This window comes from Mastacembelus armatus, unplaced genomic scaffold, assembly GCF_900324485.2.
Source record: "Mastacembelus armatus unplaced genomic scaffold, fMasArm1.2, whole genome shotgun sequence".
In the NCBI taxonomy this organism is placed as follows: domain Eukaryota; kingdom Metazoa; phylum Chordata; class Actinopteri; order Synbranchiformes; family Mastacembelidae; genus Mastacembelus; species Mastacembelus armatus.
Genome location: NW_022872866.1, coordinates 1,076,415 through 1,099,418, shown reverse-complemented (window position 1 = coordinate 1,099,418; position 23,004 = coordinate 1,076,415). Strand labels below are relative to the sequence as shown.

Sequence of the window (23,004 nt, the reverse complement as noted above, 5' to 3'; positions counted from 1 at the left end):
TATCTGCCCAGTTTTCAGACCACTGAGTAAACCATCAATAATTCATCGAGAGACTCGCTCCTCTCCGTTGTTTATGTACAGAGGGATTGTGGGACGTCACGTTCAATGAAAAGTGCGTCTGGAGGTCTAACGGACTCAGAGACACCTGTTGTCTGTCTGACAGTCACCTTCACACTTTCATACCATCAGTGTTTATGTGACCCTGACAACATTATGGGAGAATAAGGGAAACCTTTATTTGAGAATATTTTATTCATGATATTTCACTTTTTCTTATCATTTCTATTGGCTCTTTAAGTTTTTCCAGTGTTGTCTAGTGACTAGGACTGACTTTAACCAACTGATCATTTCCTTCTGAAGAACCAACATAACAGATGTTTTAAACATCTGTCACACATCAATGATAAGGAAATCATAGAGACTTACAGCCAATCATCATCATTGCCACAGCGAAGATCTTCTCCCCGTCTGTGTTTGGAGCGATGTTTCCGAAGCCGATGCTGGTCAGACTGGTCATGGTGAAGTACAGCGAGGTGATGTAGACCGAGTCTTTGCTGGGCCCCCCTTCCCAGCGGCCCGAGCCCGAGACGTTGAATCTGTACGGCGTCCCCACCGTGTCTCCCAGCAGGTACAACCAGCTGTCCATCCTCACAGTGTTGGTGTCCTCGTCGATCACCTCGTAGTCTCCGATGCTGTACCAGATGCAGGCCAGCCAGTGGGCAGCCAGGCCGAACACACACACGAGGAGAACCAGCACAGCAGCACCATACTCAATGTAATGGTCCAGCTTCCTGGCAACCCGACCCAAACGCAGCAGACGGACCACTTTGAGAGAGCTGAAGAGACTGCTGATCCCCTGGAGAGGAAGAGGAGGAAGGACACAGGAAAAAAGAAAAGGGATGAGAAAAGAAATGGCTTCAGCCCCAAGGACGCAGAGTTTTCTTCCTGTCAGTGTAGACTACTTCCTGCAAATAGTGAAAGTCCTTGTACTCAAACTGTTTAGCTCAAACAAACTCTGCTGGTTTTGCTGCTCAGCTTGGTTTCAATCAAACTTGAAAAGGAGGTGAACTCTGATGCTTGAAAGCAAATCAGGCTGTGAATTAAGACACAACTATAATATATCGGCCATTTTTTAATTCACTCATTTCAGACTGGCCTGTGTGCAAACTGGAAAGTTTTATTGATGCTTTCATTGACTGAAAATGCTGCACTGAGCATGAAACACAGCGATCACACACATTTTTATCATCCTCCTTTCATCCCTTTTTACTACAAATAAAAACCCCTGTGATGTCTGATATTTGAAAAGACGTGACTTCACGATGACAATTAAACTCCATTACTTTAAAGTCCATGAAGGAAACACTGCAGCAGGTTCTGTAGGACCCCCGCAGTCTTCTCCTGCTTGGGTTATTGACTGATTGATTAGTTCACACTGACCTTGTGAAGGACCAAACTGTCAAAATAAGACCCGTGTTGTAATGAGCTGAAGGTTCTTCACAGACAACAATGAGAACAAAACAATAATAAACACTAAATGGAGATTTAGCTGTTTTTCACCCCGATGTCAGATGTGTGGTGTTTCTCCCACTGAGTAACAGAGTTTATATACACATTTTAAAACAACAGCGACCCTTCAGAGCTTTCTAATAATGCAAGCTCTCTGGCCAATCAGAATCCAGTGGATCCACAGGTGGCCTGAGGTCAGGTCTAGAGCTGATATTATGTGACGACTTTAAAGTCCAGATGGCTGTAGTCCATATGAAAGATGCAGAAACACGTATCAAACATGAGGAAGCTGTGCCACGTCCACAAACACATTTTCTCTGTGTCTGACTCATCTGTTACTGCAGCCTCTCATCAGACCACTCAGTCGCCTCTCCAGCTGCTCTCATCAACAACACGGCTTCCTCACCCAGAATGCACTGCTCCTCCATTAGCAGCCTTCAGCCCGGCGTTGAGAGGCACTGAGCATCGACGCCGTGACTGAGGGGGGAATGAAAAGGTTGATTTCACCCTGATGGGCTGACACTTCAAGACTTCATCTCCCTTCACTCAAAAACTTTATTTTCAGCCCCACAGAGGACACACTGTTTAGTTATTGATGTGAGTGTTTGCTCTGACCGTGCTGTGACGTTATTATAAATAAATCTGAAAGACACCAACGTGATTCAGTTTAGAGGAACAGAAACTAAAAATGTATACAAAAAAAAAAAAAAAATTAAGCTTGGGGCTCAGAAGGTCAGAAGGTTAAGACAAACTTGAAAAATCAAAGATGTGAAGGAGAAATGATGCAATTTAAGAAAAAACTTTACTGCAGGTGTTTTCTCTGCAGACGTTCAGTCTGGACATCAGATGACTTTTTCACTGACATCCCAACTTTTTTCCAGGAATTGTGGTGTTGTAATGATTTGGGCGAACTAACCCTTTACGTTATTTTGGACATGAGGTTAGCGGCCTTGAGACAGTGAAGTGCTCCCAGTGCTGAGCAGCAGAGTGAGGGTGGAGGAGCCGAGTGTCAGATGGTGTCCTCCATTTATAAACAGATGTATGACAGAAACTCCTGGGATCATCTACATCAGGGAAGATGAACTGGATTATTCCTCCTGCACCTTTTCTCACATCTACTCTCAGTCTGACACTGGAGACGCTGCAGCAACGGGCCAGATTTTACATAAAATGCTCGTATCATTGGAAGTTCTGCATTTTTGACACGTAAGCAACCTTTGTCCGTGTGTCTACAGAAAGTCATTACACGCTGTGCAGTCAGTGGATGAATGTAAAACACTGCACTCCATCATCCTGATTAGAGCCACAGCAGCCACACGCTGCAGCCACACTGCATCGTTTTTCATTTCATTCTGGTTGGACTGTGGCTGAATCAGACCACTAAATGGGTTTCACAAGTACACTCTCACACTCGTCTTATTGCATTACATTCAAGTGCCAACTCAAGGCAAAGGTCAGAAAGACATTAATAATCTTTATTCAGCTGTACAAACTGTTCAGTGCTATATTTAAGCGATTTAAAGAGCAGGTATCATGAGCTGTTCTAATAAATCTTGACTGTATTTTAAACATACCTGTGACGCTCTGTGAATTTTTCCCCTCTGTCTGTAGCTATTTCCAAAGTTATTAACATAAACGTACGATATTCATGAGCACCTACCCTGACTGGCTGGAGATGATGATCCAGCCAATCAGAACAGGACCTAGTGAATAATGGAAGAGTTCTCCCTCTTATGGTCTTGTGGAACAGCTGTAGCTGGATACAGACAGTACATAGAGGCTTATGAAGTCGCTGCTCCAGACTTTAGAACAGTCGGACCGTGTTTTAGCTTCTAGCCAGTGTTTCCAATGTGACCACAGGCAGCTAGTTTAGCATTAGCTCAGTAGCAAAAACAGAGCAACTGCTTTTAAAACTTTTTTTATTGCAGTACCAGAGGTGGCCACTGGGAAAAGCAGGTGTGCGTATCCAGCTCTCACAACACATCCACAGTCATCTCTAGCTGTAAACTGCACCTACAGAGCACGGTGAGGGGGGTGGGATTTGTCCTAATCTCTCTGACGTAACGTCTAGGGTGACAATGAGGACAGTTTTTACACATCTGGCCCTCAGTAAACATACTAACACACCTACAGTGTGTCCAGTGTTTACGGGATGTCAAGTTGTTTACTTCGTCGTGTCGGTTAAAGTAAGTTGTGTTGTGGTAAATTTAACTTGAGTAAAAGTCTACTGACCTCGTCGACGTTCTCAAAGGCATTGATGACATCGTAAGGCAGGCAGGACAGCAGGTCGATGACGAACCAGGTCTTGACGTAGTTCATGCGGATCAGTTTCGGGTCGGAGATGACCTCTCCAGCCGGGCCAACAAAGGTGGTGTGGAAGTTGAGAACGATGTCGACGAGGAAGATGACGTCTACGATGCTGTCCACGACCAGCCAGGTGACGTTGTTCTGCTTGGTCTTGAAGGAGACGTTGTAGGGAACCATGATGGCGGTGTAGAAGGTGAGGATGAGGATGACCCAGTCCCACGTGGTTTTGAAGAGGCAGTAGTGCAGGATGATGTGCGGAGGCGTCTTCGGAGTTTCTTGTTTGTACTGAGGCAAGATGTCTGAGCCCAGCTGGAGAACCTGAGACAAAACAAAATAGTGTTTAGATGTGGTGTGGGTGGTTTGAACCAGTATCTCAGACTATGGCCCGTCCACATTGTTATTTGTTATTACTGGAATGATTATGCTTAAAGAGCTTTAAGAAGCATCGAATTATTTGGTTTTATTTTCACACAAAGGAAGAAACAATCAGAACTGATCTTTTAACTGTCCCTGAGCTTAAGTTGAAAATAAAGTAACCAAGTCATTATAAAGTCAAAAATCTGAACCATGTTCCAGCTTTGAAAGTGTGAAGATTTGCTGCTCGTCTCTTGTTCTAAGATAAAAGACTTGAGGTTGGGACTGTCAGCCTTGGGTCCTGAGAAGTTCTAATTGATTTTCATTTCACAGACAAAATCATTAAACCAATCGACAAATGAACTGACACACAACAGCCGTTAGTTATTTTCAGCTCCTGTTCTCAGAGGCGTACAAACATCTTCCTCTTCCTGCATATTTATTTACAGTAACAGCTGATATGATGCTCTGAAGTGATATATGATAAGGTCACTTCCTCTACAGTGTCACAGGCCTGAAGAATATGGAGCAATAACTAGAGGAGTACCTGCTTCAGTTTGGCTGCTGCGTTTCCAAGGTCTCAGGTTGCTGAATAAATTTGATCAGACGCAGTCCATCATTAAACAAATAATCCAGATGTGCTCTCTGAACCACAGAGAACCCAAGTGTTTGACTGACGAACGTAATGACTGTCACATGACTGTTACACCTTAAAATCCGTGACAGGAAATGAGTGTTATTTAGGATGTGCAGTGGTGACCAGTGGACGGCACAGGAATCTCAGCCATCGTTCTTAATAACGGGCCGATCGGCTCAGTCTGAAAGCAGACCATCAGTAAACAACAGGAACTACTTCCATCCATCAGCCCATCCAACGCTCTGCCAAATAACAGGAAGATAGGATGTCAGAGGTGCTCTCAGCCGCTGGCTTTGTTTCAGATCAATTTAAAGTGGTTCAATCACAACCACTTATCTCATGCCAAAAAAATAAAACACCAATATTTGACACAGTCCTTATGGGCAGTTGTATCAGTCCTGTCTTGTGTCAAGCTGTATTAAACACCATTACTTTCACTGGTCAGTCTCCGAGCAGTAAGTGCAGTCATTTATTATACATCAGGTTTAACCCTCCTCTCAGCTCCGGGGGGATCATCTATTTAGAAATCTGAAACAAGTGGAGAGCTTTGCAAATGGCACTAAGGCACAGTGGGACACAGGTGGAACCACCTGGATGGAGTTCCTGGTTCAGACCAAGGCCTCTGGTTTGATGACCCCAAGATCTCATGACCTAAGACTTTTGTTCAACCAAGCAGGAGAACCTTTTCAGAGACAGTTCCCAGATTTCTGCTGAAGGCAGGTAATTTGTATAAATGATATCATGAATGTCCGTCATTATTTTTCTCCCCTAACCCTTCCACAAGCAAAGTCCAAGGGTTGCCAACAGCTACTTCAAACCAGTCTGAGATTTGCTGATTTTCTCTTGTTCTAAGTTGTTTTTTGCTGTTGCATTTGTGCCTAAATATCCACCTAAATTAGTTTTTCGAGTCATAAAATGCACCATGTAACCACATGTCATTTAATGTCTGAAAGACTTTAAAGATGTGAACAGGATTCAGGAGGGTTGAGAGGCAGCGTCACCACCTAAACTCTGTTTTAAAGGACAGATGTGAAACTAGGAGAAGATTTTTGAAGAGCAGAGATTATTTCACCTCAGTCAGCTTAAAGATCGTGTTACACGACAGTTTTCACTACCAGATTTGGACATGGATTTCCTGCCAGACTGAAGGTTTTGCTCCCCCCCACGTGAAAAGGGCAAAGAATCGTACAGTACCTCTGCCAGTCTTGAGTGTTTGTGGACGTTTTCTCCTTTATGGACAGCTGGAGCGAGCTGCTGCAGAACTCCTCGACTGCTGGTTAATGCACGAGTCAGACGTGCAAATTTACCCCAGCCTGGCAACAGCAGAGAACAACAGAATCACAGCTGCACCCTCATTAAAGATGAAACTTCGTTCAGTAACGCAGATATAATGGGATTTCAGAGCAAACTAACTTAGTGGCTGTTGAATGAAATATGACATATTCTAATGGATTAAAACTACACCAAAATCTTTATGGTATTGTCTGATTAAGATGAGGCTCAAGTGCCCAGAGTAAAAACTGACTAAAAATATAAAGAGATTTGACTAAATAACCAAAGCAACGAGGACTTCTGACCCCAAGACTAGTCCGGTGCCCTGACTCACTAACAGGGACAAGTGAGAGTACTACCCTGCCTTTAGGACCTGGGATTCTCCACAGTTCGCTGGTACACCACGCACCTTTCGAAGAGTCATCCTCTATTGGCTGCTTGAAGGCGGTGATGTCACTGAAGGTGCAGAGAAACAGGACGACTTTGTCCTGCTCGTTCCTGATTGGCGCGATCTTTACGAAGAACCAAACTGGCATCCCTGCAGCACAAACAGAGAGGGAGTCCGTCTGATGCTACTCAGAAATGATCCGTCATCGTTCAGGGAACAAACCTCACACACTCCAGTCACAGTTACTGCTGTTTTTGGATGTTGCTCATTTTATTCTCAGTACTGAAACTGTGATCGTAACTTCAGTTAATTCTGGTTCAATCAAATCTCCCATTGCTTAGTTCAGTTTCACTTTGACTTTACTGCAGCCAGACATTTTCCTCTGACTGTGATTCATCTGTTGGAGCTGGTGTGCTGCTTCTTTAATGCTCATATAAGTGCAGGAAACCCTCTTTAATGCATGCTGTTAAAGCTCTATCAGAGGTGGAGGTGCAATAGTCACATACACCACTGGTAGTAGTTTCCACTTCCTGCTGCTGAGCTGGATGGTCCAAATAATGGACGCCAGTCTTTATACACACACAGTTTGTTGGAAGGACACCTGGAGGAAACTGTTTGCATCAAGGCTTCATTTCCTTCTCCTGCTGCAGGAAAGATGGAAGGAAGCCATCACTGCATCTCTGACATTTCACTTTCTGCTTTCAAGTTGAGTTGAGCTTGTACCATGAAGTGGAAACCAACCATTAGTTTCTATTGTTTACAAAGCTGATGGTATATGATGTATTTTTGTTTACTTGGCACACAAAGCTGTTGATATCCGTTGGCAGCGTGTGCCATTGTGCCTGCCAACGCAAAATGAAATGGAGACTTCAAACAGCAGGAACGGCCACTGTGCCAGTCAGGTATTGGCACTGACGTTTGTCTGCACGTCCAGAGGTCAGTCATCTGTAGAAAACATCATGTGGGCTCTGACACACAAAGACCACCTCAAACCACTGACGCAAGAAACTCTACGTGGTTTTGTTCTATATTTTCTGAGTCTTCTGCACAAACTTTTCCTAAATCTGACTAACCAACCTCACATGTTCATTGGTCGAAAGGTTTATTTACAAAAGCCTCACACAAAATCAAACAAGCAAAAAGTCTAAACCAGAGCATGTTTTATTAAAATACCCCAAACAAACACCTCAGTAAGCTCTTACCCCTCTCAAATATGACACAGAAGAACAAACCAGGAGACCCAGTGGTCTCTATCTCTGTAAAAAGCTGCACTTTGACACAACTAAAGCTTTTATTTTGTTACCCTGTTCAGGAGGCTTGCTGACTGCTGTGCTTGTTACACAGCAATAAAACATTTGCTATTACAAATGTATAATAAAGAAATGTCAAACTGATGACTTTGGACAGCTCTCTCTTTAACTGGCTGCCTCTGTTTCCAGATCTGACAAGCCTGAACAGCTGCCAACTGTCAGCGTGGTGTGTCCCAGTTTAGGACACAAGCTGGGTCTTCAGGTCTTGAAATCAGTGAGCTTCTGGATTTTTGATACAGTTCAGACCAGAGTACATACATGAGAAACTGTAAACAGTGCTGTCAAAAAGTAAAGTACTCACGGTTTTTCTTGTACATTAGAATCTCAAACGAGTTCATCTCGTAGTTATCAAAAGTCTGTCGAACCTTCTCGATCATCTCTTTGTCGGTCAGCTCTCCGTACATGAAGCTGCAGGAGGAAACAGAACAGTCCACAATCTCTGTCCACAGACACTCAGGACAACAATCAGCTGATGCAACAACAGTGTCTGTGTGGTGTCGTACCTGCAGGTGCTGCTTTTCTGCATGACCTCGGCTCGATGGTAACCGGACAGTTTACAGAACCCGTCATTGCTGTAGACGATGGGCCAGTCCACGATCTGAGCATTCCCCAGCACGAAATTGGTGTCTGTCCACAGAAACCAGCACTGCAGGGTCAGAGTCTGTCTACTTCCCATGGCAGAAACATCTCATAACGGTGTTTTATACATGACAGAGCTGCACCACCTATTAGGGCTGCAACTAAATTATCTCTGTTTGTTGATTGTTTTTGCATTAAACCATTTGGTCCATAAAATGGAAATAGATATAAAATGTTAGAAAATGAACAATCACAGATGTTTTGAAATTCTGTTTAGTTTTATCAACATTCCCAAACTCAGCAAAAAGCAGTTCATTATCATAGTTAAGCTTAACCCAATCTTTGCTGTCGTGATCATGTGTGAACCAGGAGTTTTTCCTGGGCAGGGGTCCACCACAGCATCACCTCTAACTAGACAGTGACCATATTACTGAATACACTGCACATTGTTTTCATGAACCTGTAAACAAACAAACAGTTCCTTGTATCAGTGACGGTTTTTTCCCCCAGACTTCACACTTGCACATTCAGCTATGACTTCCTGAATATTTCACACTTGCACATTCATTTTTCAAACAGACGTCTGAGCTGAACCCCAGCACAGAAGGAGATAATGTGCAGGAGCCTGCAGGCCGTAGCACGCTCCCAGAGGATGTCCATGGACTTTAACTACATGACTGATCGTAATGCCAAACAAACCATCACACCAAAGACACGTTAATGACTAGAAAAGGGAGTTCAGTTTCAGACTGATATTTGTGACAATTTTATCAACGTATAATTCTGTTAATAACATGCAAACAGCCTCCATATACAGAACTGGAACACTATTAGATGTATAAACAGTATAAAAGCATTTATTAAACAGAATATAAAGTGATCACGTAGCTGTACAGAGATAAAATATAGTAATGACTAAATATATGTTTGTAAGAGAAGTTGTAATTGACAGTAACACTAATAATGTAAAATGTCTTTATAGCTGCCTTACCATTACTTATGGAAATACATTTATATAGTCTATAAACATGTAATAAATATTTATATATTGTTTATAACTGATTAACAGGGGAAACAAAACAAATAAAAAACTCAGCTGGACAACCTCAATCCACCATAAGGTTAAACTATAGTCTATTAAATGACTCCACTGATTATTGTGTTGATTTTGATAATTGATAACGTGACCCGCCCGCTAGCGCCACCATCAGGACTTATTTTCCTATTGTGTGTTGTAATGAACAGCGGGGCCCCTCGGGGCCTCTGTCAGCACTGTGGAGGTTAACGCTTCACTTCATCCTGTGTTATTGTATTAATTGGGGTGAATTGGGCTCAGCTGCTCAATGTCATGTTGATTAATTGCTGGGCTGCATTTTATTGTTACTGTGAATTAAACAGCAGCTCGGGCCCTCGGCCATCATTTCTTCCATATTTCTACAACTAAATAAACTCAAACGGTTTGAAAACATCATAGACGGCAAGATAAACTACAGTTTCTAATCGAGTTTGCTCCTTTTTTTAACTTCCTGTTTTCGTTGAATCTGTAATAATTGACCTAAATGTGAATTTTGACACATAAAATTTGATCATCAGCATCTAAAAATCTACATTTGAACAAAACTGAACAAAGACAAGAAAAAGTTAGTGGTTGAGTTTTGAGGGACTTTACCTTTTAATGTTCCCGTTACATTCCCACAAGGTTCCTGTTCTTCATGTTAAAGGTTTGACATGTTGTTTTGGGCAGTAATTGAAATAAAAAGCCTATGAAAACTTTCCCAGTCATTACTACACTAACCTGTGATTTTAACACTTTCACATCAAACATCTGATTCACAGTGATTCATAGCTGACTGAGGCTTCGACCTCAAGTTTTGAATGTGTAAAATATGTTTGTGAAACATAAATAATTAGAAAATATTATTAAAATATGAGGTTTCATTGTTATAAATCTGTGCTGGACGCTGCTTTCAGCTCCTGGGTTTCAGAGTAATAACATCTTGAATGTGAGACTTTTACTTGAAAAGAGGAATTTAACACTAAGTTAGTGTTTGTTCTTTTACTGGAATAAATATCTGGTTCTTAAAATACTAAAAACGTCCCTGTCCAGGTGAAACCTGAGGTCCAGGCTGGTCTGGGACACACTTGGCTGTAGCATTAGGTAATCCTCAGCCTGCAGGTCCCCGGGATTTATACATTTGTACTTTATTTATTAATTAATTCAGCCCCTTGTTCCTCGTTTCATCTAAACTCCAGTCCCAGTAGGAACCATTAAGGGTCGTACTGGTCCCAGTTACAGCAGCAGTCACCTGCTGGGTGTTAGCGCTTCTCTCTGGAGGAGCCAATCACAGCGGGGCTGCCTGACCGAGGCACGACCGAGCAGAAACGGACATCTGAACCGTGTAAACGCCGCTCTGTAAACCGGGCCGACCTGGGCCGGACCGGCCCGGACCTACCGTTGGACCGACGGACGATGTTCTCCAGGAAGGTGTTCTGAGGGGCCACGAGACCGCGCCGTCCTCCCGCCATCCTGCCCTGTTCCTGCAGCGCGAGGCACAGCCGCTTCCCGCCGTTCACATATCTGCTGCTGCACGAGCCACCACTACCTGCTCGTGCGCTCTCTCTCTCTCTCTCTCTGCCAGTGTTTCCTTACCTCTCTCTCCCAGTGTTTCCTTACCTTGCTCTCTCTCTCTCTCTCTCTGCCAGTGTTTCGCTTACCTCTCTCTCTCTCTCTGCCAGTGTTTCCTTACCTCTCTCTCTCTCTCTCTCTACCGTGTTTTCTTACCTCTCTCTCTCTCTCTCACATGTTTCCTTACCTCTCTCGCTCTCGTCCCGCTCCACGCCGTGTTTCCCTTACCTCGCTCGCATCGCTCCCAGTGTCTTCCTACCTCTCTCTCTCTCCCAGTGTTTCCTTACCTTGCTCTCTCTCTCCCCTGCCATGGTTTCCTTACCTCCTCTCTCCTCTCCAGTGTTTCCTACCTCTCTCTCCTCCAGTGTTTTCCTTACCTTGCTCTCTCTCTCTCTCTCTGCCAGTGTTTCCTTACTCTCTCTCTCTCGCTCGTATAACCTCAGTGTTTTTTCCTTACCTCTCTCTCTCTCTCTCTCTCCAGTGTTCCTACCTCTCTCTCTCTCCCGTGTTTCCTTAACCTCTCTCTCTCTCTCTCCAGTGTTCCTTACCTCTCTCTCTCTCCTCCAGTGTTTTCCTTACCTCTCCCTCTCTCTCCATGTTTCCTTACCCTCTCGCTCTCTCTCTCTCTCCCCGTGTTTCCTTACCTCTCTCTCTCTCCCTCTCTCTCTCCCAGTGTTTCCTTACCTCTCTCTCTCCTCTCTCCCAGTGTTTCCTTACCTCTTCTCTCCTGCCTCCCATGTTCCTTACCTCTCTCTCTCCCTCTCTCTCCCATGTGTTCCTTACTCTCCTCTCTCCTCTCTCTCCCAGTGTTTCCTTACCTCTCTCTCTCTCTCTCCCAGTGTTTCTACCTCTCTCTCTCTCTCTCTCTCCCGTGTTTCCTTACCTCTCCTCTCTCTCTGCCAGTGTTTCCTTCCCTCTCTCTCTCCTCTCTCTCCCAGTGTTTCCTTACCTCTCTCTCTCTCTCTCTCCCAGTGTTTCCTTTACCTCTCTCTCTCTCTCTCTCTCTCCCAGTGTTTCCTTACCTTGCTCTCTCTCTCTCTCTCTCTGCCAGTGTTTTCCTTACCTCTCTCTCTCTCTCTCCTTTCCTACCTCTCTCTCTCTCTCTCTCTGCCAGTGTTTTCCTTACCTCCCTCTCTCTCTCCCAGTGTTTCCTTACCTCTCTCTCTCTCTCTTCCGTTGTTTCCTTACCTCTCTCTCTCTCCAAAGTGTTCCTTACCTTGCTCTCTCTCTCTCTGCCAGTGTTTCCTTACCTCTCTCTCTCTCTCTCTCTGCCAGTGTTTCCTTACCTCTCTCTCTCTCTCTCTCTACCAGTGTTTCCTTACCTCTCTCTCTCTCTCTCTCCCAGTGTTTCCTTACCTCTCTCTCTCTCTCTCTCTCCCAGTGTTTCCTTACCTCTCTCTCTCTCTCTCCCAGTGTTTCCTTACCCCTCTCTCTCTCTCTCTCCCAGTGTTTCCTTACCTCTCTCTCTCTCTCTCTCTCTCCCAGTGTTTCCTTACCTCTCTTTCTCTCTCTCTCCCAGTGTTTCCTTACCTCTCTCTCTCTCTCTCTCTCCCAGTGTTTCCTTACCTCTCTCTCTCTCTCTCCCAGTGTTTCCTTACCTCTCTTTCTCTCTCTCTCCCAGTGTTTCCTTACCCTCTCTCTCTCTCTCCCAGTGTTTCCTTACCTCTCTCTCTCTCTCTCTCTCCCAGTGTTTCCTTACCTCTCTCTCTCTCTCTCTCTCCCAGTGTTTCCTTACCTCTCTCTCTCTCTCTCTCTCCCAGTGTTTCCTTACCTCTCTCTCTCTCTCTCTCCCAGTGTTTCCTTACCTCTCTCTCTCTCTCTCTCTCCCAGTGTTTCCTTACCTCTCTCTACCTTTCTGTCAGAAGGCTGTAGCAGGAGCAGTGATGACACAGAGGTGGGCAGCGGTAGAGAGAGGTTAGAAAACACTGGGAGAGAGAGAGAGAGAGAGAAAGTATGGCAGCCCTAGCTATAGAAAATGAGAGGCAGCTAGGGAGAGAGAGAGATTTAGGGAGAAAGAGACATTAAAGAGACAGGTAGACAGACGGGTAGAGAGGAAGACAGGTGGAGAGAGAGACAGGCACAGACATATTGGTGGTCATTACATCACCCTGTAATTAAAGGGTCATTCCACCTAAGTTTAAAAAAGAACATGTTTAGAGCTGCAACAACTGGATCAATTAACAGAAAGTGGACCTGACTGTTTTCTACTGAAGGATAAAAACACTAAACCACCTGAAGGAAAAGTCATGAGACTCCCTAAAGCTTTGAAGATTTTATTCACCTGCACTGAGGAGGAGGCTGATGCCTGAGCCCTTTAAGCCTCTGGCTCATTAAAATAAAATAAAAAAGATATTTTTGGGTGAACTAGTCCTTTAGTTCTATGTGTTTTCTTTTTAAATCATATTTTAACAACTTTAAATGTGATTTATTTTGAAATTTCTTTCAAGGTTTCCTGTTTTAACCAGTGTTTGTGTCCTGTGCAATAAAGAAATTTACAGCTTGACTGTACAAACTGAATTTGACAGTGCATTTTAACTATAAAACTCATCTGATGGATTATGGGTACACATAATCTCTTTAAGCTCATTTGTCAGTCAGTGTTTTTATGCTGATTTGTCATCCCTGTAGTTTAATGTTGAAGTAATTCTGTGGACTTTATTCTAATTAGTCATTTCTTTGTTTTAACTGAGCTCTGTCATTTTACATCATAAACCTCTGCACATGAATAAATGAATTTAGGTTATTGAAAGTGAATTTATCTATTTAAATGTAAGTGCAGGGGCTCAGCTCTCGGACTCTAGACCCTCAGACTATAAACTGGTTTACTCTCCATAGAAATAGAGTTTTCAGAGCAGGGCTCATATTTTGCTGCTGGTGGTTCTGTGGCTCCCTCTGTCGACTCTCAGGGGTCAGTGCAGGGAAGGTCACTGATAAACAAGAAATAAACAGAACATGATGAGTTTTCCTTCATATGATCTGATAATAGAATCGTCAGTAACAGAAATAACCGGTGACTTGTTTATCCACATGAAGCTACGATGTTTATGATTCATCTGTAAAATCTGTGATTTTATTTTATTGGTTTTATTTGTTAAGTTTTATTGCGTCTATAACTAACCTCACATTTTATTTTATGATTGTTTTTATTTTATTTTATTTTATTAGTTTGTGTCGGCGGAAGGATCTGTTGCCACACGGCCCGCAGAGTCAGGAGGCTCAGTACTGCCCCATGGTGCGTGGTGAGCCTTCCGCCGCGGTGGTTAGGCCCCACTCAGTCACGGCCTGCAGCGGCAGAACCCGCCGTCACGGGGAGGATTTTACAATTTAAATCTGTTTAAACTCAGAAGAGGCTTTGTGGTCGTTTTCTGTCGAGTGAGAAAATGTGAAGTGAGCGTGTGAGCGGCGCAGAGCAGCGCCCCGCAGCGGACAGAGAGCGAACAGCAGCAGAAAATCCTCCGGCGCCTGCTGACATTTTATATCCCGACACCGCGGCGACAAAAACGGTGAATTTGCGCGCTGAGATGCCGGGGATGATGGATAAGGGCTCGGAGTATTTAGGGAAAGGTCGCTCCAACGGAACCAAGAGTCCGTCCAACGCCTCGAACGGGCATTTTTCTGACGAAAGCGGCAGCGACGACGAACACGGTGAGTATAGCCTCGATCAGCCTCTTATCGCTCCGAGGTCCGTGTTTTCAGCCGGAAAACGGGACTAAACCGGCTCCTGTGTTTGTTGTTTGTGTTTTCCAGATGTGGGCATGCGGGTCGGGGCCGACTATCAGGCCAACATCCCCGAGTTTGATCCCGGTGAGGTTTTACTGGTTTGTACCGGAGTGACGGACGGTGGTAGCCTCGGTACATGGCCAGTCTAAGCTTCATGTGTCGGTGGGTCCAAAGTGGGACTGTGGGTTCGGAACATGAAGGTTCCCCTCCGTTAACGCCGTCTGTTCCTGTGTCATAACGTGACCGAGGCTACCTCCGCTCCGCACTCACCGCCTGTCACATGAATCAATTTCTAATAAAGATCAATGGTTTGTTTGTCAGTGGCACCTTTTATTTCCCTGCACATATAATAAACATCTCTAACATCACCTGTGGCAGCACGAACCAGAACCACATCAGCAAGAACTTTTTAATAAGGACTTAATGCAGTTGGTGCTTTTTCCTGTGACATTCAAGCTGATGAGAGTTTTTCAATTTATGAAGTAACTTCGGTTTAAATATGAAGTTGGAGAAAACTCCCATCAGTCTCTATGACAAAGTCTCACATGACCAGCAGTTTCTTTTAAAGGAGGAGGGGGAACACACACACACACACACGCAGCAGATATTTAGCAGTTTTGCTCCTAAAGAGACTTAATTAGCAAAACCAGTTATTCCAGTGATCTAATTTGTGTTTCTATAAGACGACTGGACTTGGATTAATGTCTGTGCAGCAGATTTACACACAAACTCAGTTTCAGCCCCAAAACACTTGATTCTTTATTTCCCATGATGCAGTTTGCTGCATCTCTTGTCATTAGACATTTGGCGGAATGGCCCTTTAACGTTTAACCCGTCGTCCTTAATGCTTCTGTGTTTGTCCACGTGCAGGTTCCACTAAGTACACGGACAAAGACAGCGGCGGGATGCTGGTCTGGTCCCCGTATCACACCATCGTCGACTCCAAGCGTACGTTAACTTGCCCGCCGTCCGTGTTCGTTTCCTCAGACCACACTGAACTAACGGGTGTGTTTCCCTCCACAGTGGACGAATACATCGCCATAGCCAAAGAGAAGCACGGCTACAACGTGGAGCAGGTGGGTCCAGCGTCCTCATCGAGTCGGTTCATTTCTCCGTCCAGGGTCAAACTGTGGTGGCCCGACGTTAATGCTGTGTGTGTGTGTCCAGGCTCTCGGCATGCTCTTCTGGCACAAACACAACATAGAGAAGTCTCTGGCCGACCTGCCGAACTTCACCCCGTTCCCAGACGAGTGGACGGTGGAGGACAAGGTGCTGTTTGAACAGGCCTTCAGCTTCCACGGGAAGAGCTTCCACCGCATCCAGCAGATGGTAAACAACAACAACAACGTGTCAGTCCCAGTGTCTCTTATGTGCAGTGCTGTCGTCACGTTATGTGATTTAATCAAGTACTAGACTCAGGAACCGTCTCAAGGCGACTCCTTCCTCACGATATTTAATAGTCTAAATTCAGAGCAGACCTCACCTCAGGCTGGGAGACAGCTCCACTCACTGACAGTCTGAGGCAGTAACACTATATAAAACCACAAACATGATTTAAAACACTGTAAATGTAAAAATGTTATTCAGGTAAGTGTTGAATTCCTGCAGTCCAAACCCACAGACTCAACAGAACGTTGGCTCAGATTGTTTAGGTTGACTAGTTCGTTGAACACAAGCTCAGCAGGACTTTTACTGACATGGAAATCCCTGATGACCGAAGTAAACTGTGTTCTGTTCAGTTACCAGACAAATCTATCTCCAGTCTGGTAAAGTACTACTACTCCTGGAAGAAGACTCGCTCCAGAACCAGTCTCATGGACCGACAGGCTCGCAAACTGGCCAACAGGAGCAACCAGGACGACAGGTGACCCCACTGGCTGTTTCCTGATCAGTTTATGCTCCATAATAACAACGAAACCAGTAGTAACAGAAGAACTTCCCTTTTAGATTCAGATTCTTGTGCTCCTGTTCTTTGCGGTTTTGTCTGGGATCTCGGGTCCGTAGTGGTTGTTGCTGTGATAACTGAATTATGGCTTATCATTGTTGCCGTAGTGACGAGGAGATGGAGGAGGCCAATCCCATCGAAGCTAACGACAGTGACTACGACCCCACCAAGGAAACCAAGAAAGAGGTACGTGTTCACACCGGGGCCGGACACATGTCCCTGACAGCAGGAGGTTCAGTTCTGGGATGTGGACTCAGACTAAAAGATGTTTAAGCTCAATGGATCAGCTGATTAAAGGAAAAGTAGAAATGTTTCGACGCAAGAATTTACTCATTTAACTAACAACATTATTTACTGATGAAGGTAACGTCCATTATATCCTCTCCCCTCCAGAACCAGGTCGAGCCGATGGTGCCGGGCGCTAAAGTGGCTCTGGGTCGTCGGGAGCACCAGACCTTGCAGCACCGACACCACCAACGCTCCCGCTGCCGCCCCCCAAAGGGCATGTACCTGACCCAGGAGGACGTGGTGGCCGTGTCCTGCAGTGCCTCTGCTGCCAACACCCTCCTCCGTCAACTGGACATGGAGCTGGTTTCCCTGAAGAGACAGGTAGGAGGCGCTGCAACACTCCTCCTCCTCAGTCCAGTGTCTGAGAAAACAGAATAAGATGCCTTAACCTCCTCCTTCAGGCCATCGTTCCAGTGGCCTAAGGCCTAAGTCTGCTGCAAATACAGATGTTCAACCACAGGATCCGTAGTTTGCAGTTTGTCCAGTTGTCCTGAACATGTAGATGATCTCAATTTATAGAGAGGAAAACCAGAAATGTAAAGTCTGCCCATAAAGACCAACAGCTAACCTTAAAGCTGGAAAAGCTACTGATTGAGGCCTGCAGGGACCAGGATCTACAACAGTTGGAGTTTAAAGACGAACATAGTTCAGTGCAGGAACATGTGTACAGCATCACATTAGCTTAGCATTAGCATGGCCCTGTTAGCAAACCGGTGACTCACCAAAGGGTCACAGGAAATGGCTGTGGAAGACTTCTCAGCACCGGGCTCACGAGCTGCATGTGGGTTTCCCTGTTTTTACTGTGGCTGACAAAAAGCAAAAGAAGTGCATTAGTGCCACCTTCTGCTTTGGAGACCAGACATGACTAACCTGTTCTATCTAAGAATCCTGTTTACTCCACTTGGCATTTATAGAATGGAGTTTAAAACAAAACCATAAATCTGAGCCCTTTTCCTCTGCACAGGTGAGAAAACTGTCTGATCACAGGTAGAAGACCCCAGCTTTAGGAATTAGTCGTCCTCCGATGTGCCTGTCCTTAAATGGGCTCTGCTGGGTTGCACTGCCTCCTGGTGGTGAAACCAGGACACAGTTTGAAGCAGGTTTGCTGCTGAATGTTGTTTTTGTACAAAACAAAAGCATTAAAAGAAGAAGTGCGACCGAGAGCTGGTGGTTTAACGTCACGGTTGATATTTCATCTGAATCTGAAGTTTATCTTTACAGTATATTTTAAAAGGCAGATTAATGTGCTTTTCATATTGCAGCATTATTATTTAGTAGAGACATCCTCATGATTCTGTCTTTCACTGTATTTCTGACTGAATCTCTGCTTTTAAACTAAAGTGTAGCTGAAAAACCAACAGGACTCAAAAGGTTTTTCCTTCCTTTGACACAAGTTGTTCAAACATGGAGTGAAACATGCGTCAGTGTGTAACGTCTGTTGGAGAACGTCAGCCCAGGGTTTCTGTTCTGTTTTGCAGGTGCAGAACGCGAAACAGATGAACAGCGGACTGAAACACATGCTGGACTCTGGGATCGAAGAGTTCAGGCTGCCTGAGGTACGAACACACTGAAGCTCACCGTTTCCTCGTCTCCCCACTGACACATATAATGAAATTCAGTTAAAAGGATCTAGTCCAGAACTATATATATATATATATATTTATGAATTCACTTTAACTCTGATCTTTAATCCTGCAGAGCAACCAGAAGGTGAATGCTCGCTGGACCACAGACGAGCAGCTCCTGGCTGTTCAAGGTGAGTTTCACCCCATGTGATGAAGAACGTCCTGAAGGTTTTAAAGACAATTTTTCACAGCTTTCTACTTCCAGCTCGTTGTTTAGCTTCAGCTCTCATATGTGGGTTTGGGCCAGAGCAGGAAACAGCTGTTTTCAGAATAAAAGCTGTAAAAAGCAGCAGTCCTCTACCTGCTCAGCAGCAAACAGCAGCTGTGGAACATAGTGGAGCATTTAGCAGCTAAAGAGCCAGAGATTTCCCTCAGGAGGTGGTGGAGACCAAACCCAGAGCTCAAACTGAGGGAACATGCAATGGTTTTAACCCCTTACCCCTACCTAATTTAGCCAAAAGAAAAGCTGATTATAATCGGTCTGTGATGTTTTTCAGGTGTCAGGAAATACGGAAAAGACTTCCAGGCAATTGCAGATGTCATCGGTAATAAGACCGTGGGTCAGGTCAAGAACTTCTTTGTGAACTACCGGCGGCGATTCAACCTGGAGGAGGTGCTGCAGGAGTGGGAGGCCGAACAGGGAACACGAGCTCCAAACGGAGACAGCGCCACCTCTGGAGAGGAGGGTAAGAACAGCTCCACCACCCCATCAGGGAAGAGCACTGACGAAGAGGACGAGGAGGTGAGACTTTGACTTCTAGAACCCACAGACTCTACATGTTATTTCCTCTTTCCTGTCCTGTGAATCATTGGTAACCACTGGAGTTTGACCATTTGTACAAATATTTGTCTCCAAAAGTTAATTTAAAGATTTTTAAAGACTTGCGGTAAGGTAACCATTGTCCCGCCCTCTCCTTTCTACAGGGTCAGGTGACCTCCTCGGGTGCATCTCCTGCTGCCTCCTCTACTTCTTCTTCTGTTCAGACTCCAGTGATGTCCAGCACCTCCTCGTCCCTCCACCAGCCCCCTCCCCTCCTGCGGCCCTCCCTCCCAGCCGCGCCCTCACTGCAACGCCAGCCCCCACCCCTCCAACAGCAGGCCCGTTTCCTGCAGCCCCGGCCCACCCTGCAGCAGCCCCCGCCTCTCATCCGCCCCTCCAACCCTCTACCACCCCGTCTCAACCCCCGCCCGCCAGCTCCCCTGACGGTCATCGGCGGCAACCCTGTGGGGTCTGGTCCAAGCTCTGCTCAGCAGCCCACTGGTATGGCCATTCACCAATCAGAGACGGCCTCGTCTTCCTCCCTCCACTAACAAACTGAGTTTCTGCTCAAGTGTCAGAAAACACTTGGTTTCAATTTGAAGCTATCTGCAGGACTGCTGCATTCAGGTCCTGTGGGAAAACCAAGCGACTTTCTGCAACAAAACAATGACAACAATGTTCCCTGCTGCTCAGTTTTTCAACTCTCACGACAGATGAACATAAAAGTGTGGTGAACATTTACGCAACAAAATTTAAAGTTTTGATCCGAGTGTTTTTAATATTCAGTAAACACGATGATAGGAGGTTCAAGCCTTTCCCACAGGACTTACAAGCTGTGTGTCTGCAGGTTTGATGGCACCTGGTTTTAAAGTCTGTTTTGTAAAGGAGGACTGGCCAGAAGTCATTCAGTCTTTAGACGTCTGTCACAGAAAGTGTGTGATTTATTAAATCAGAGCCTTTCAGTCATCAGCGAATCAGCACCTGACATGTGGCGTCCCGCAGGGTTCAGCCTTGGGTCTCCATCAATACCCCTAATTGGGACATTATTGCATTACCTAAACAAACTTGACACAAAAACTGTAAAACACCTGAAAGCCAGTGATTTAGTCTCTTGTCATAAACTGCCCTGAGGTTCAGCCTGCAGCTCTGTCAGGCTGTACAGTGGCATCAGGTGCTTTGAGCTAAATGCTAACGTCAGTGTGCTAACATGCACATAATGATAATACTAAAGTTCTGCTGTTTACCATTTCCACTATTGTAGTTTAGCATGTTAGCATGCTAATATTTGTTCATCACCACTAAAGACGAAGTACAGATGAGACTGATGGTCTTAAACGAAAACACTGGACAAATCAAAGTTTTGACTCGATGACACTAAAGGAAAAGTCAGAGGATCACAAAGGTTATTACAGGTCATCTTTCAGGACAGTAGGTGAGATGTTTCAGTCTGGACCTCAGACTAGCACTGCCATCCAAATATTAGTGACGATGTGCTAATGAATTTAATGAATTACCTGAATTTCCCTTCAGGGATTAATAAGCTGTATCTTAATCATGTTAACATCATGTTAAAATATAAACTTAGATCATTTCTATAATATGAAACTTTTTTTACCAATTTTTATTTTATTGTCACTTTTTACGATTGGGTGTAGTCCTCGTCATCTTTTCACTTTTATCTCTGAAACATGGATGAAAGTTTTTAAAGACACCCTGACTTCTCCTCTAGCGTCATGTGCGGTTCCGCTCATCCAGAGACTCGGAGCAGATAAACCATCTGGTCTGAGTCTCAACACCGCAGGTTCAAGGACATGCAGGCAGGACTGTGAACTGTTTAAAGGACATTCAGTATTTTTCTACAAATCAACCAGTCCATCCCTCAGTACTTCTCTACTGTCTGTGGTGCTCAGCTCTGAGCCCAGTGGTTCCTGCTGATGACATGAATCTTTAAAACCACCTCACTAATATAAATTATATGGTGTCATTTACCAGATGTTCAGTAACGTCCTGAAGGAGCTGCTCACTGTAGTTTTTTGTCCGGTCATTGGTTGGGGACTATTTTCAGCGGCGGATGAATCCACAATTGGTCTGTTGTGAGTGTCAGTGGCAGCAGGACAGTGTTGATGCTGATGGTTTGTGGACCCAGTGGAGGAAGAATCAGGACGGGTCGGTGCGAGGCGTTCACTGACGCTTTGAGTCTGAACATGTGACGACCAGCTTGAGACAGAAATGGTCGATCCCTGGTCACGTGATTTATTGCCACTGGACGCAGTGTTTCCATGGTAACCAGGGGTAAATAAACCCTGCGACAGTCCAGATGTTTGTGTATCCGATGGGGATTTGTCTCAGTGTTTTGTACAGTAGTGTTAGACGTAATCAGCTGTCAGTAAGCCGTTAACACACTCAGCTGGTGTTAGAGGTGATTTGTTGCTCTTTGGAAACACTAAAGCTCCGCTCAGATGTCCGTCATTATCGTTTGAAGTGTTTGAGTTTAGGTTTTGATGCTGTTTATTGTTGAAGACTGACCTGGAAACTACAAACATTTTTCTCGTCCTCTGGACTCTGAGCTTCAGACGTGCTGTCCTTTCATTCTTCTTCTTCCTGGTGCTACCAGCTCGGACTCTGTGGAAAGAACTCATTGTGGAAGTGCTCTTAATGCTTCTTGGACAGACATGTAACACGGCATTAAATGTACCTGAAATCATAGAGTCATAACTTAGTTTCAGTAGAATTATTGATGTTACGATGAAGCTGCTGAGATGTTTCTCTGACGTTGTTGTTCTCATTAAAAACTACATTTGTACCATCTCACTGTTTCCATGAGCGAGCAGCAAATTAGAAGTATATAAAGTACTTCAAATTAGAAGTATATAAGGTAGTTAACGTCAGCTACCCAGCGGTATATAAAGTACTTCAAATTAGAAGTATATAAGGTAGTTAACGCCAGCTACCCAGCGGTATATAAAGTACTTCAAATTAGAAGTATATAAGGTAGTTAACGTCAGCTACCCAGCGGTATATAAAGTACTTCAAATTAGAAGTATATAAGGTAGTTAACGTCAGCTACCCAGCGGTATATAAAGTACTTCAAATTAGAAGTATATAAGGTAGTTAACGTCAGCTACCCAGCGGTATATAAAGTACTTCAAATTAGAAGTATATAAGGTAGTTAACGCCAGCTACCCGGCGGTATATAAAGTACTTCAAATTAGAAGTATATAAGGTAGTTAACATCAGCTACCCAGCAGTATATAAAGTACTTCAAATTAGAAGTATATAAGGTAGTTAACGTCAGCTACCCAGCAGTATATAAAGTACTTCAAATTAGAAGTATATAAGGTACTTCAAATTAGAAGTATATAAGGTAGTTAACGTCAGCTACCCAGCAGTATATAAAGTACTTCAAATTAGAAGTATATAAGGTAGTTAACGTCAGCTACCCAGTGGTATATAAAGTACTTCAAATTAGAAGTATATAAGGTACTTCAAATTAGAAGTATATAAGGTAGTTAACGTCAGCTACCCAGCAGTATATAAAGTACTTCAAATTAGAAGTATATAAGGTAGTTAACATCAGATACCCAGCAGTATATAAAGTACTTCAAATTAGAAGTATATAAGGTAGTTAACGTCAGCTACCCAGCAGTATATAAAGTACTTCAAATTAGAAGTATATAAGGTAGT

General features: G+C 44.4%; 2 protein-coding genes and 1 long non-coding RNA gene across 4 annotated transcripts in view; 1 reads left to right on the top strand and 2 right to left on the bottom strand.

The window, feature by feature from the left end:
• The window catches only part of LOC113140132 (potassium voltage-gated channel subfamily H member 1-like), a 29,635-nt gene extending 18,616 nt beyond the window's left edge, over positions 1-11,019 (bottom strand). For both annotated transcript variants that reach the window (XR_003296624.2, XM_026323869.2), the window contains exons 1-7: positions 10,810-11,019; positions 8,281-8,404; positions 8,079-8,185; positions 6,489-6,617; positions 6,002-6,120; positions 3,742-4,134; positions 427-856 (exon numbers count right to left, since the gene is read on the bottom strand). Coding sequence is in view for 1 of the 2 variants with exons in the window: in XM_026323869.2 (XP_026179654.1) it covers positions 427-856; positions 3,742-4,134; positions 6,002-6,120; positions 6,489-6,617; positions 8,079-8,185; positions 8,281-8,404; positions 10,810-10,882 (1,375 nt within the window). In the remaining variant the exon portion in view is untranslated. The remainder of the gene's footprint in view (positions 1-426; positions 857-3,741; positions 4,135-6,001; positions 6,121-6,488; positions 6,618-8,078; positions 8,186-8,280; positions 8,405-10,809) is intronic.
• A 2,987-nt stretch (positions 11,020-14,006) lies between these two features.
• rcor3 (REST corepressor 3) lies at positions 14,007-20,881 on the top strand. The gene is made up of 12 exons (XM_026323870.2): positions 14,007-14,627; positions 14,730-14,786; positions 15,573-15,650; positions 15,726-15,778; positions 15,870-16,031; positions 16,442-16,566; positions 16,755-16,833; positions 17,041-17,256; positions 18,414-18,491; positions 18,634-18,691; positions 19,058-19,302; positions 19,485-20,881. The coding sequence occupies exons 1-12, from the start codon at positions 14,504-14,506 to the stop codon at positions 19,869-19,871; spliced, it is 1,662 nt and encodes a 553-aa protein (XP_026179655.1). The 5' UTR covers positions 14,007-14,503; the 3' UTR covers positions 19,872-20,881.
• LOC113140134 (uncharacterized) lies at positions 16,405-17,927 on the bottom strand. Its single transcript, XR_004463048.1, has 2 exons — positions 17,658-17,927; positions 16,405-17,296 (listed from the first exon to the last, which is right to left on the bottom strand). It is a non-coding gene; the product is annotated as an uncharacterized LOC113140134 (long non-coding RNA).
• Positions 20,882-23,004: the final 2,123 nt, after the last annotated feature.